The 13,005-nt window shown below is 35.0% G+C and overlaps 2 protein-coding genes across 12 annotated transcripts in view; one reads left to right on the top strand and one right to left on the bottom strand.

The window, feature by feature from the left end:
• Window positions 1–7,780: 7,780 nt before the first annotated feature.
• Window positions 7,781–13,005, bottom strand: part of LOC127810168 (oxysterol-binding protein-related protein 1D) — a 34,327-nt gene continuing 29,102 nt past the window's right edge. For 4 of the 11 annotated variants that reach the window (XM_052349481.1, XM_052349480.1, XM_052349483.1 and 1 more), the window contains 3 exons: window positions 11,774–11,903; window positions 11,461–11,634; window positions 10,373–10,968 (listed from right to left, as the gene is read on the bottom strand). In XM_052349481.1, coding sequence (XP_052205441.1) covers window positions 10,725–10,968; window positions 11,461–11,634; window positions 11,774–11,903 — 548 coding nt within the window. In that variant the 3' untranslated portion in view covers window positions 10,373–10,724. Of the gene's footprint in view, window positions 8,662–8,752; window positions 10,985–11,460; window positions 11,677–11,773; window positions 11,904–13,005 lie in introns of those variants that run through there. The other 7 variants (XM_052349476.1, XM_052349472.1, XM_052349473.1 and 4 more) reach the window with 7 other exon arrangements.
• Window positions 8,247–10,283, top strand: LOC127810170 (vignain-like). The gene is made up of 4 exons (XM_052349487.1): window positions 8,247–8,688; window positions 8,810–9,042; window positions 9,158–9,298; window positions 9,651–10,283. The coding sequence occupies exons 1-4, from the start codon at window positions 8,247–8,249 to the stop codon at window positions 9,906–9,908; spliced, it is 1,074 nt and encodes a 357-aa protein (XP_052205447.1). The 3' UTR covers window positions 9,909–10,283.

The raw sequence follows: 13,005 nt of genomic DNA, 5'->3' as shown, positions 1-13,005 counted from the left end.
CTTGTCCTCTTGCTTTCTTAGTTTACATCTTCTTATTCAGCATCCTTCTTCTTCTTTTTCATGGTTCATTTGTTGTGCTGCATGCGTTGTATACATTATGTTAGCATTGTATACATTATGTTATGGGACCTTTCTGGATTTTTGAATCTTCATCAGGAAAGTTCTCTTTCTCGCACCACTCTTTTACTTTCATTTCGTTCTTCCATTTGGGAGTTCTTTGATCATAAGAGTTATGCATTTGGATATTCAGTTGAACTATTCTTCTTCTCCCTTCTCTGTAAATATACTGTTCACATATATATATATACATATATACACCCAGTTATATATTCCCTTCTAATCTAGCATTGGATCATCCCAGATTTTCATTATTTTCAATTGGGATTTTTTTCCCCAATCTTCTTTCGGAATGGTGTAGCCATAAGTATTGCTTATGTTATATATATATATGTATGTATAAATCATTGTCTTTGTAAGTGAGTTGCAGAATCGTTTACAATCATCTGAATAGGCAATGGCTTATCCGAATGAGTCTTGGGAAGCCATGTGAGTAACATCCGGATATATATATATATATATATCAACCCATCCGAATGCTACCCTCCAAAGATAGCCATATCCAAATAGATCACCATAGCAAAAACTTCAAACCTGATTTTGACCTTGATAAATCCAGAATCTCTTAAAACTCAAAACACTAAAGTTGTATATCTTTTTCTTGGATTTCCATATCATCTTGAATCATCTCAATCGGAGTTCGGACGAGAGAGATATGCCCAAAATATGAAACCTCATCGAAGCTGAATTTCTGAAACATGGTGCATCCGAATGTCTTAGCCCATATCCGGATATCCATCTAATGCGCTACTGTAGCATCTAGATATCACTCACATTCTTGACTTCGAACATTCAGATGTCTCACCCCATATCCAGATATCACTCTCAAAAACTCCCAGAGACATCTGAATATGCCTCCAACCATCCGGATATCACTGAATGCTCCTCCAACATATCCGAATAGGCCATAAACCATCTGAATGCACTTTCTCATATTCAAATATATATGCTAAAATCTGAATACCCTATTTAATTTTCCCAAAATACATATCAATGTCAATTTAGCATAATTATTAAATGAATCATCGGAGATTATATGATGGGAAAATTAGCATATTAAATCTATATTACTCCTTAAGATTTAACCTTAAATAGCATCTCCCAAAAATTATTTCTATGTTATAATTTACATCTTGATCGTGGTAAATGTTATGAAATAAGATATGTTGAATTATCTAATGATGGTAAAATACCCGGTATGGGTAAATGGTGTTGAAATTATGAATATTGAGGAAACGAGAATTTAAGTGCATGGGGTTGGAAAATGCATACATGATATATACACGTACATGTTATATATATATATATATAAATCTTGTGCACTTACTATTTTGCGCAGAGGGAAAGGGTACCCTAGAGCACCTGGCACGGGACAAGATGGCCATAGCCCGGCAGGTTGGCTCCATAATTATTTATGAGATTCTATTTCAATGATGCACTTTTGCATGTGTTGATTTATCGCTTGAAAGCCTATGAGATTTGATATTGACATTTGAAATGATGCACTTTTGCATGTGTTGATTTATGGCTTGAGAGCCTGTGAGATTTGATACTGACATTGAAATGTTATGTGCATTTGCATAGTGGTACATGGTGACATGATATATTTAAGTTTGAATTGATAAATTCATGAATTATGAATTTTGTACATAACTACAAAGTCCTTGATTACTTTTCTTGGTGTCATCATGTTTTTGGATCCTATTCATTATTTATTGTTTCTCAAACTTGCTGAGTGTTGTGACTCACTTGATCTTCTTTACCATTCTAGATAAACAAAAGTCTGTTATTGGGGGGCGAGTCCAATAGGACTATAGCCTAGAGATAGTGGTGTACGGAAACGTGTCCTGACTTGAAAATCCTTATTAGTATTTTGGTGAGACTTGAGATGAAATGATTTTTATTTTGTTAGTTAACATTAGAGCCTCTTATTTATTTTGTATGGCCTTCGAGCCTAAACTCATGAGATTTGAAAGTGTAATTGAATCTTAATTTAGTTTTTGCTGCTAGTAATGAAATGAGTTGTCTGTTTATTCATGGTTTGTTATATATCATCTCTGTGATGACCTTCTTTCGAATATCCTATGCTAGCGGCAATATTCGAGAGTGGGCTCTTACACCATATGCATCATCAAGGGCATCTGGTAGCCCTATAAGAAACACAATAAATATTGATTAATATATTTTAGCAAAGGATATAAAATGTTCACTAAATATGTGAATTTATAGTATAAGAATAAAGATACATAGATATGTCAAACAAACATCAGGTGTTGAAAAACATAGATATGCCAACAAGAATATACATCAATAAGTTCCCAAAAAATCATCATGGAAACATAATAGTTTAGTAGAATATGTATTACAAAGTAAATGAGCATCAAAATACAAATACAAATGAAAATGTTAAGATGTCTGCCTGGGGCGGCATTTTCATCGATTGTGTCCATTTGCTAAACAAATGTTGCATCTAACCCAGGCTTGACCCTTACTAGCATCAATTTGATTATGGATCTTAGATAAGTGTGGGGTATGACACCACAGTAAGACCTTTGTGTGCAGGCCAATACCCTTTGTTAAGAAATTTATATTTTGATTTATGGAGAAAATAATTTTGGAAAATATATTTTTAATTAATTTGGTTTATTAATGATTTTCAAAATATTTTTTTATAAGTGATTTTAAATTGAAGAACTTCATGCTCATATACCTATACATATTTCCAAAATGATGAAATATGTTTATATATCAATCGAGCATGATAATAAGCTTTTGAGAAAATATTTTTTTGAAAAATCAGCTAAGTATAAAAAGCCCTTTTAAGGTTTTTAAGTATTGCTCAGTGTTACCCTTATAATTAATTGAGTATTGAAGTGATTCAATCAATTATTGCAAAGTTCCAACTCAAGTATGTGTTATACAAAATCTATTCTTCCAAAGGATCAATCTTTTAGGAATTTCATTGTAAGTTTTGTCATCATCAAAAAGGGGAAGATTGATGTTTTGCCTTTGTTATGATTTTGATAATGAAAAACAATTATGTTTTGATGATGAAAATATTTTGTAAATGGTTCTTATTTTGGTGCTCTTAAATCCTTTTATATGTTCTATTAACACCAAAATGAAAATCAATTTCATCATGCAATCCAATGTCAAGAATTTTATTCTCAAATTCCTTGATGGAATTTGGAAAATCAAAGTTCATTTGTTAAAAGAATTTGTTTCAAAATTTTGTATCAAAAATGGTTTTGAAGCCTTGTATTTTTGGAGAAATATTTTCAATGGCAGAGGTCAATCTGTTAACCGCCCATGAGGATCAGTCGACCGATTTCAACCTTGTTATCGATCGGTTCAATGCTTACTCTCAAGAGTTTGCTGCCGACTGCCTCTACATCAAACCTATTGACTATTTTTTGCTTCCTATCAACCATCTCCTTTATTTTTAATCTAACCAGACGACCATTTCTTAGAACCTGTTGACTACTTTTGTTGCAGGATTCTCTAATGGCTAGTTTTGTTGGCTCTAACGATTCTATAACGGCTAGTTTCTTTTGATGGTTGGAATGCCTATAAATGCAACCAAATGAATCTCTTGAGAAGGCTAATGGAACCACAAGGAAAATTATTTTGAGCTTACATTTGTATTCACATTTTTATGCTTTCATATTTTATCTCAAAAGACTTTGTAAATCATTTATATCATTTGTTCATGACTTTGTGTTTATATTTAAGAGATCTTTGTAACTAAGAGCTTCTACTCTTAGATCTTCTCTTGTAATTGCCTAGCTTGTGTAGTTAGAGAGGCTACTTATCTAAGTAGAAGGTTTTTATTTTCTAATGATTAATGCTAAATGGCCTACTGGGTTTGGTACAAGATTTTAATAAATTGTTTAAAATCCTTAGTGAAAAGCTAAGGTAGTGGATTAGGTTTAATTTAGCCGAACCACTATATATCGTTGTGTTCATCTTGCATTTACTTTGATTGTGTTTTTGTTTGCATTTCACTGTTTTCACTTTTATCTTTAGAAACCTCCTAAAAAGTTTTTTAATTTCTCAATCACCCATTCCCCCCCCCCCCCCCTTCTTGGGTGTGTGGTGCCATTTATCGTGCCAAACCTACCCCCAACACAATCGAGTTTGGCACTTCATATAATCATGGGTAAATCCTTGTCATACTTGAGTATGCCTTGAGATTAACCAAGTATCTCTAAAGTATAAAAATCTGAGCATATATTGAATTAAGTAAAGCCTACGTTATAATTGACTAATATACTTGAATTAATTCAGTATTTGTTTGTTGAGTGTTTTACACTCCTCCTGTTTTTCTTTTTGAAAAATCAATCGAGTATTTTTCTATGTGCATTTCAACTTAGTTGATTACATGCTCTTAGCAAAAATCTTTCAATCAACTATTAAGGATCTGTCAATCGAGTGAGTTACACATGCTCTCTGTTTCTTTAAACTCAATCGAGTATTTTCATGGGTTAATCAAGTAAGGCTTTGACTAAATATGACTATGTTTCTGTGTTTCAAAATTAATCGAGTATGGAATATTCATACTCAAGTATACATTTTTATTAGTCAAGTATTAGTCAACAAAGTTTGTAGTGAGTTTGCTAAAACTACAAGGTAATAGAATACACTAGTAGGTGTAATTGAAAAATCCTTTGTTGTGGATCAAGGTAGTAGACTAAGCGGTTGAGGCTAAACCACTCTACATCTCGCATACTGCTTTCTTTAATTTATTTATAGTATTTCTTCTTTGATTTATTTCAATTAATTTTATTAATTAAAAAAGGTGAAAAAGCTTAATTCACCTCTCTTCTTAAGCTAACTATTCTATCAAGCCTCACTTCCAATTTCACTGCCTCACCCACACAGTTGCCTCTCCAATTACATGCCACATGGAACACGATTAGGAGGCTGAAGCGGTGGTTGAGAGTCGATTGGCAACCACCAAGAGTCGACTCTCCTACTCTAATAAGTCAACTTTTGACCCACTGTCGTCATTAACACTTAATGAAAAAATCAAGACACATCAAATGCACAATATCAATATCAGACGTAACACTATATGGTGTGTGTAACTTTCTAGGTCCACTGTCCGCTAGTAAACAGATAGCACTAAAACCCATTTCGATACTGGCTAACTCCTTGACCCATTACAAGAATCTCTCTATATCCTGATGATGATCTAAAAGGTCCTAGATAACGCCTAGAAACGGTTCAGGACAATATAGGTGATAGTAAAGTCTCACTTCAAGTAAACCTATTATAGTTAACGATTATCGTGTGCTATAATCCTTCCATCACCTAGCGTCCCGACTGAGCAAAAGACATGGAGTGATAAACTCACAAACTCTGTAGCTATGTATCTGACCTTATCAATGCGACTAGATGACACCTAAGAAAAATCATTTCCTGATAATCAATTTGCCCCGGCCAAGGACTGTCCCGTCATACTAATAGTAGATCACATAGGACGTTCACCTCATTAGTTACAACTAGGGTGATAGATCTTATGCCCAACACATGTCTCCATATATCAACAATACGAAACCACATAAATGAACCTCTTCACCTCGCAATTGAATGGTTTGGCACATTAGCAAATCTCGCACATTGATACACAAAACAACCGTGCCGATTCAAGTTTAAGGATCAGATACACTATTGCAACTAGACGACATGACCATTATCCACAATGTCATCTGGTCAATCATCAACGTCACATTCAATGTGTTGTTCCCCAACAACCATCTACAAGTTTACTAGAAACATCCCTATGTCATATGACATGTGATGCACTATTCTCCCATCACTATCTCATACTAGGCAAGGTAGTAAACACTATGTTAATTCATACTCGACTAATCAGAGTCCCCATCTAATTAATCTAAGGATCAGGAATCATTTAAGAAGTTCTATTACCAAATAATCTTGTCACACATTTTCAACATCTTGAGAATAAGATTCTCAAATAAGAGATCTAGGGACTCATTCAAATATATCAAACTAGAGAGTTTATGAATGATAATAAATGTGTCTTTTATTAATAGATACAACGATATAATAAATGTATAAATTACAAGTCTGCTAAATGTCACCAAATCTAATATTAGAGCACACAACACTAACAGAAATTTGGCTGTCGACAGATTACCAAAATTGTTGACTAATTTTTCTCAAGAAGCAAAAGAAGTCGACTTATTTTAATGGAAGGTCGACAAAAAATAGCCTCACAAATTTTTACAAAAATAAGAACATGAAATAGTTGACATTTTAAAGAGGAAATGTGACATTTTTTACTTGAATTATTTTGAAACACAGTGTGATTTGAATAGAAAACTTGACAAAGATTGAACATACATTCTTAACCCATATTTTTCAAGAGATAGAAATATTTTTCATAGAGTAAGCCTTAAAGAAAATTTTGTAGGACTTGATAAAGCGGAAATAACACCTTGTGCTAAGACTTTTTTATTTGAAAACTTCAAACCATAAATCAATGTGAATCATTTTCAAATTCTAAATTTATCTATTTTTTTTTCATCATCAAAATTACTTAAAAATATAACAACACTTAACAATTTAAGAATGTGATCTTTAACAAGATATCTAAAGTCTCATTTATAAGAACGGAGAGCATGAAAGAAGAAATGACTATTTTATTAATAATAACAAGAGCACATCACATGCCCTTATGGCATCATTTAAATCTAGTATTAGGGCATATCACTAACATAAATAATATGTGCAGTATATGTATTTATACATATCTATACACACATGACAAAATTGACTTGTTGCTTCTTATGATAATGATGAGATTGCTAAGGTTCATGAGATGGTCGATCATCATTCGTAGATTCTTGTAGTCGCCTCCTATTCAGCAGTTGCTCGTTGTCATCATGAGTGGGGGTTTGCTGTGAAGATAGGGTTGTGAAGTGAGGAAAAAGAGAGGTTCATGTGGTTTTAACTACCAAATCCAAACGAAGTCATTTTAGCCAATAAAAAAAAAAAAAAATGGGTTTATAAGGTGCACATTTTTAATGTAAATGTAGAAACGCTCTAACATTGTCAAGTATAGAAACACTGATGTTTCTGTTCTTGATTATTCAAAACCCTACAAGATTCAAATCCCTATAAAGTATGGGTGAAATATAAAAGCATTTCTATAATACGTTTAAGAGCTCTTCCTAAGAGCCTTTTTTTCCCTACCTTGCGACACCCCATGCCCTAGCTTGGCATACTTACACAACAACTTGCTACTCTTTTATTAAATAAGTTTGGATCAGTATTATCTTTTAAGTCACAATAAAAGAATTGCCATTATACTCATTTTTATTTAACATTTGTCAAATTTTTTTACTATACATAATATGAGCCAACTCGATCTGTAGTATTTATTTAAATATATCATGAAAATAATATCATGTATATTATTTTCTATTTATTTTTTATTTTTCAATAAAAGGGCATACATTAAAAAAAAGCAATCATAAGTATTAATTCTACTAATTGAGAAGTACAACATATAAGAGGGTTACACCCTAAAGTTGTTTCCATTTATCTAAATTTTTTATGATATTCGACCCTTAACAAATTTTAAGTTAAACGTAAACTACTTACAACCTTTTTCCCACTAGCTATAACATAAATATGAAGAATACAACTTTTGTTTGTTTATCAGCCCGAAGTGCAGAAATCAGTGTACGCAAGTCCCAGCATTCAACAGCTGAAGCCTGAAGCCTGAAGCTGGCTTTCTACACAAAAATTTAAAAAGAATAAAAAATAAAAAAAGTTCCAAGAAAGCCACGGCGGTTTGTGTTCTTTTCCTTCCCAGCAGAGCCAGACTTGTCACTCTTGAGTGCCCAACACCAAGAGCATAACAAACTCTGAAACTCTCGAATCATACAACCTATATAAAGTGAACAAAACTCTAAAAATAGCATAACAAATTCGGAAAGGACAACCCTCTTTTCACCTCACTTTCAGCTTTAAGCCTTTAAAGAGCATCAGACCACACTATATATTAACCAGTTCCACTTTTGATCAGCAATACCTACAAGATAAGAGTTCATCTTCTTCCATCATCAGTTTCAGAAACCCGAGCTGCAATACCCACAATGGAGTTGGGAAAGCTTCTGGTGGCGGTTCTTTCACTGGCTCTGGTTTTTGGGGCGGTCAGGAGCTTTGATTTTACTGAAGAGGACTTGGCTTCTGAAGAGAGATTGTGGGACTTGTACGAGAGGTGGCGGAGCCAGCATCGGGTGTCCCGGGACCTCGACGAGAAGCGGCAGCGTTTCAACGTGTTCAAGATGAATGTGCAGTATATTCACAGGGTGAACAAGATGGACAGGCCTTACAAGCTGAAACTCAACAAGTTTGGAGACCTGACCAGCCACGAGTTCAGATGCAGTTACAGCTCCAACATTAAGCACTTCCGGATGCTCCGGGGCAGCCGAGGCTGCACCAGCTTCATGTACGAGAAGGCCAGCAATCTGCCACCGTCCGTCGATTGGAGGAGGAATGGTGCAGTCACTGGTGTCAAAGACCAAGGCAGATGTGGTTAGTTTCAATTCTGATCAAACTACTATTTCGAGCATATTGTTCAACAATTATGTAATTTTACCTGTGCCTTCTGATCACAGTATTGCTTGCTATTTACAACAATTGCTTGGTGTTACAGGTAGCTGCTGGGCATTCTCAGCTGTCGTTGCAGTGGAGGGCATTAACAAGATCAAAACAAATGAGCTAGTTTCTTTGTCCGAGCAAGAACTGGTGGATTGTGAAAAGGATAATGAAGGATGCAATGGAGGACTAATGGAAAATGCATTTGAGTTCATCAAGAAAACTAGGGGGCTGACAGCCGAGTGGATATACCCTTACAGAGCAAGAGATGGCAACTGTGATTCAGCAAAAGTATACTACAACTATTCTTCAGAAGTTTAACCAAAAACTCATATCATTTGGTAAAGCATCTAAAGTGACATGAGTTAACATAGGTAATTTCTGCTAATCTTTCACATTTTTGCAGATGAATTCCCCGGTGGTGATGATTGATGGGCATGAAAACGTACCTATCAACAATGAATACGCCTTGAAGAAAGCTGTTGCACATCAGCCTGTGTCCGTTGCAATAGATGCCGGCGGTTCTGATCTTCAATTCTATTCAGAGGTAATTAAAGCTTCTCGTATTTTAATTGCTGGCAATGTTCAAACCTTCAGAACAACATTGAACAGAAACAACCAAACTTCAAAGGGTCGTGTTTAGTTGATTTTATAAGATTCACAATATAGTATAGCTTCAAAAAAATAGCAACCTAGGTAGTTCAGTATGGCACAAGCCAAAACAACCTAAACACAACCCTGGTGTTCAGAAACTTGAAATTATTAAGTACAAAACCCAAAACCAAGGACCATTGCTTTTCTGCACAAACATCATTAATAGTTCGAGATTTATGTGAGAATTTATTGGATTTCTGCACAATCAACTTAAAAGACTGTCGGAAATGGTGATGCAATTTTAGGGAGTTTTCAATGGGCACTGTGGAACAGAGCTGGACCATGGGGTGGCAGTCGTGGGCTATGGAACAACTCTGGATGGCACCAAATACTGGATAGTAAAGAATTCATGGGGACCAGAATGGGGAGAACATGGCTACATAAGGATGCAGCGCATGGTGGGTGCAGAAGAGGGACTGTGTGGAATAGCAATGGAAGCCTCTTACCCCATCAAGTTGTCCTCAAACAATCCCCAAAGAGAACCTTTTAAAGATGAGCTCTAGATTTTCATACACAGTACTATGTAGCCTTGTTGCAGCTTTAGGTCACACTGAGAGGTTAGGATCCTCAATCTGAACAAATAAATCTTTTGTCTGTAAGATAATATGGTTCTGTAAGGGGAGTTGTGCATAGTTTTGGTTGGTTTTACACTTTAATGTACTAGTTTGGATGATAATAAGATTGCGCCAAATGTAAATGACAGTTCACAAACATGAGACCAATCCTTTTTCTTTTATTAATTTAAGTTGTTGTCACACACAACCTTTTAAGGCCATTATTAACAGTTTACCACCAAGTTCTCTTAACCCTGCCTCTTTATCTCTTTTTGTTATAAATTTCTTAATTCCATGTACTCTCCTCAGAAGTGTGTGTTGATCTTCTCACATGTCCTGATCATCTTAGATGTGTCTTCCCTCACACATTTTATCTTTGACAAGCATCACTTTAACCTTATTGCTAATAATAATTTCTATTTTTTTTTTTTTTTTTTGTATGATCACACACCCACTACAATATCTTCATCTTAGTTATACATCTTAGTTATACTAGTATTTTGCAACTGCTGGTACTTAACTGCCTAATATGGCACCAAATTTTGGAAAGCTAAACAGTAAAGTACAAAAATGTGAGATCAAAATTATATGAAAATACTTGCTCTAATGTGGCAGGTTTATCCCAGGATGAGAGTTAAACAGTAAAAAGGAAAAGAGAACGCAATGAACAAGCAGGCTTACACTCTGGATATAAAGGAATTTGGATTTCATTGCAACTCAGTTTGCATTTTGAATGCTCCAGACTTTCAAAGTCATCTATAGCTATTAACTGCATGCTCCTCCTTTGAGCAAGTCAAACTGAGACTTGTACCGCTGCGCTAACCCAAACATGCCCAATGTGCCCCCAGTATGGAGCATCACCACTTGTGCACCTCCATGTGCTTCTCTTTGGCTAAGTCGTGTTGCCAATTCCCAAGAGGCTAAAGTGTATATTGGATCAATCAGAATTCCAGTTTCCTGTGCAATTTGTTGGCATACCTTTACCTCTCCGGGCAACACATTGCCAAATCTGAAAGGCCAAACAGCTAAAAGATCTGATTAAAACATAGTTATTTGAGCACGTCCACTATAAACCAACTGTTGTCCAGATTTGTCTTATCGAAAAAAGCTAGTACTCTTATCTATTTGAAAGTAAGTATGAATGTATCAAAACATGATACACTTTTGTTCCATAAAGATAAGCATAGCAATTTGAAGTGACCCTAAATTTTTTGTCAGTGTTTTCTTTAGGTCATGCTAGGGACAGAACCAAATATAATTATCTAAAATATAGGAAATGCATAACTTTGGGCAGGACGCCACCACTAGCAGAAATTTTTGGTGTGAAAGAACCATGAACTGAAGAAAATCAACTTCCACTCTCCTCTGTTATGCCCTAGGCCCCTCCCGTTATGCCAAAAGGGAAAAGAAAAACAAAACAAAAGTAAAGGAGAGAAAGTAGAAAGTCATTGTCTAGTAAAAACCACATTACTTATTTAGCAAAAAAAGCCATATTACTTACTTTCTTGGGAGGCTGCGTTCTAACCAGTGAAGTTGTAGACTTTCCCTGAATATGACTTCGTCAACAAAAGGAAAATCATAACACCTTTGGAATTCAGAAACCAATCTTTCCTCCTGATTTCTGTATCCATCAATATTATCAGCTAGCATAATTGCATATACTTCCCACGGGAGCCTGATAAAAACAGCAACTTTTATTTGGCTGCTAGCCTATTCACTATCAGACAAAAAATCTCATTTGAGAATAATCAAAACAATACAAAACATGATGAGATTTGACTGAGTAGGTTATTAAATAAAACATAGGGACGCACCCCAAACATATGGCTCCAAGTGCTAAACCAATGGCTGTAGTCCCAGTACCAGCATCTACAACAACTTTAACAGGCTGCTCCCTTCCAAAAACATGATTTTGGGACAAGTATTTTACTAGGCGAATGACGCCTACAAGAGAGAAAACTAGACAGCTTACTGCATCAGTATGAAAAGAAAATAATAGTTCGTACAGATAAAGAACCAATTCAGAATGAGTAAAAATGAAAAATGGCACCAAATGGACAAGGCTCCCGCAATTTTAGGTTGTCAAATGTATGCATGTGTAGAGAGATTATTCAAATAGTCTGAACACATAACCCTCGTGTCACAATAGAGCAACTTTCAACCCTGCTCCAAGGACAACCTTACACAGACACAAACCACAACCACCAACAACCACCACCACCCCCCATGAAAAAAAGCCTGGGGAGTTATTGGAAGTAAAGAACAACTATAAATATAAAGAAATCAAGGATAAAATCAATAAGAAAAAGAAACAAACCAACTGCCCTATCCACCAGTATGAAAATAACCTTTAATGGACCTCACTAGGAAACAACCACTAGGATAACCATGACTATTTTTAATCTTTAGCCTCACTGCTTGGGATGAGTCTTAAATTTTTATTTGACAGTTGTCACACAACCAGGTCATTTGTCATGAAAGAAACAGACAAGACTTGAAAAACTAAGCAAAACAAACAAGGCAAAGCAAAGAAGAAAAATGAACCCAAAAACAAGCCCCAAAAAATGCAGAAAGGAAATGGGCAGGTCATATCAAGGCACATGTTAGCAATGAGTGTGAGATCATGCCATAAATATTTAGTAAAGTGACATATAAATGTTACAAATGTGCCAAAATAGTTTCTTCTTTTTATTTTTTTCCCCTTCTTTTTCACTTTTTCAGATAGCTGTAAAACCAGCTTTGTTATATTGCATGGAATATTGGGCAAAATATGAGGCAACTAAGATGAGGATGTTTTAGTCGATCTGTAGCCATATAAGACAGAATTAGAAAAAAAAGGTTATCCATAATAAGGTCAAAATGGCTCCTATTGAAGATAAGATGCATGAGACACTACTAATATGGATTAACTATATGAGAAAAAGACCAATAAATGCTCTTGTGAGAAGAGTAAATGAAATGGAAGAATTTGGTAGCAAAAGAAGTAGAGAAAGATCAAGAAAAACTTGGTAGGAAACTCTTAGGCATAACATGGATTGTGAGGGGC

This window comes from Diospyros lotus, chromosome 9 (genome assembly GCF_014633365.1).
Source record: "Diospyros lotus cultivar Yz01 chromosome 9, ASM1463336v1, whole genome shotgun sequence".
Taxonomy (NCBI): domain Eukaryota; kingdom Viridiplantae; phylum Streptophyta; class Magnoliopsida; order Ericales; family Ebenaceae; genus Diospyros; species Diospyros lotus.
This window is presented reverse-complemented; position numbering and strand designations above follow the sequence as displayed.

Bases quoted from the DNA above. Each gene is read 5' to 3' on its own strand.
- LOC127810170 (XM_052349487.1), top strand. From the start codon at position 8,247: ATGGAGTTGGGAAAGCTTCTGGTGGCGGTTCTTTCACTGGCTCTGGTT. The intron at 8,689-8,809 runs GTTAGTTTCAAT...TTGGTGTTACAG, and splicing joins CAAAGACCAAGGCAGATGTG to GTAGCTGCTGGGCATTCTCA. The intron at 9,043-9,157 runs GTATACTACAAC...ACATTTTTGCAG, and splicing joins GCAACTGTGATTCAGCAAAA to ATGAATTCCCCGGTGGTGAT.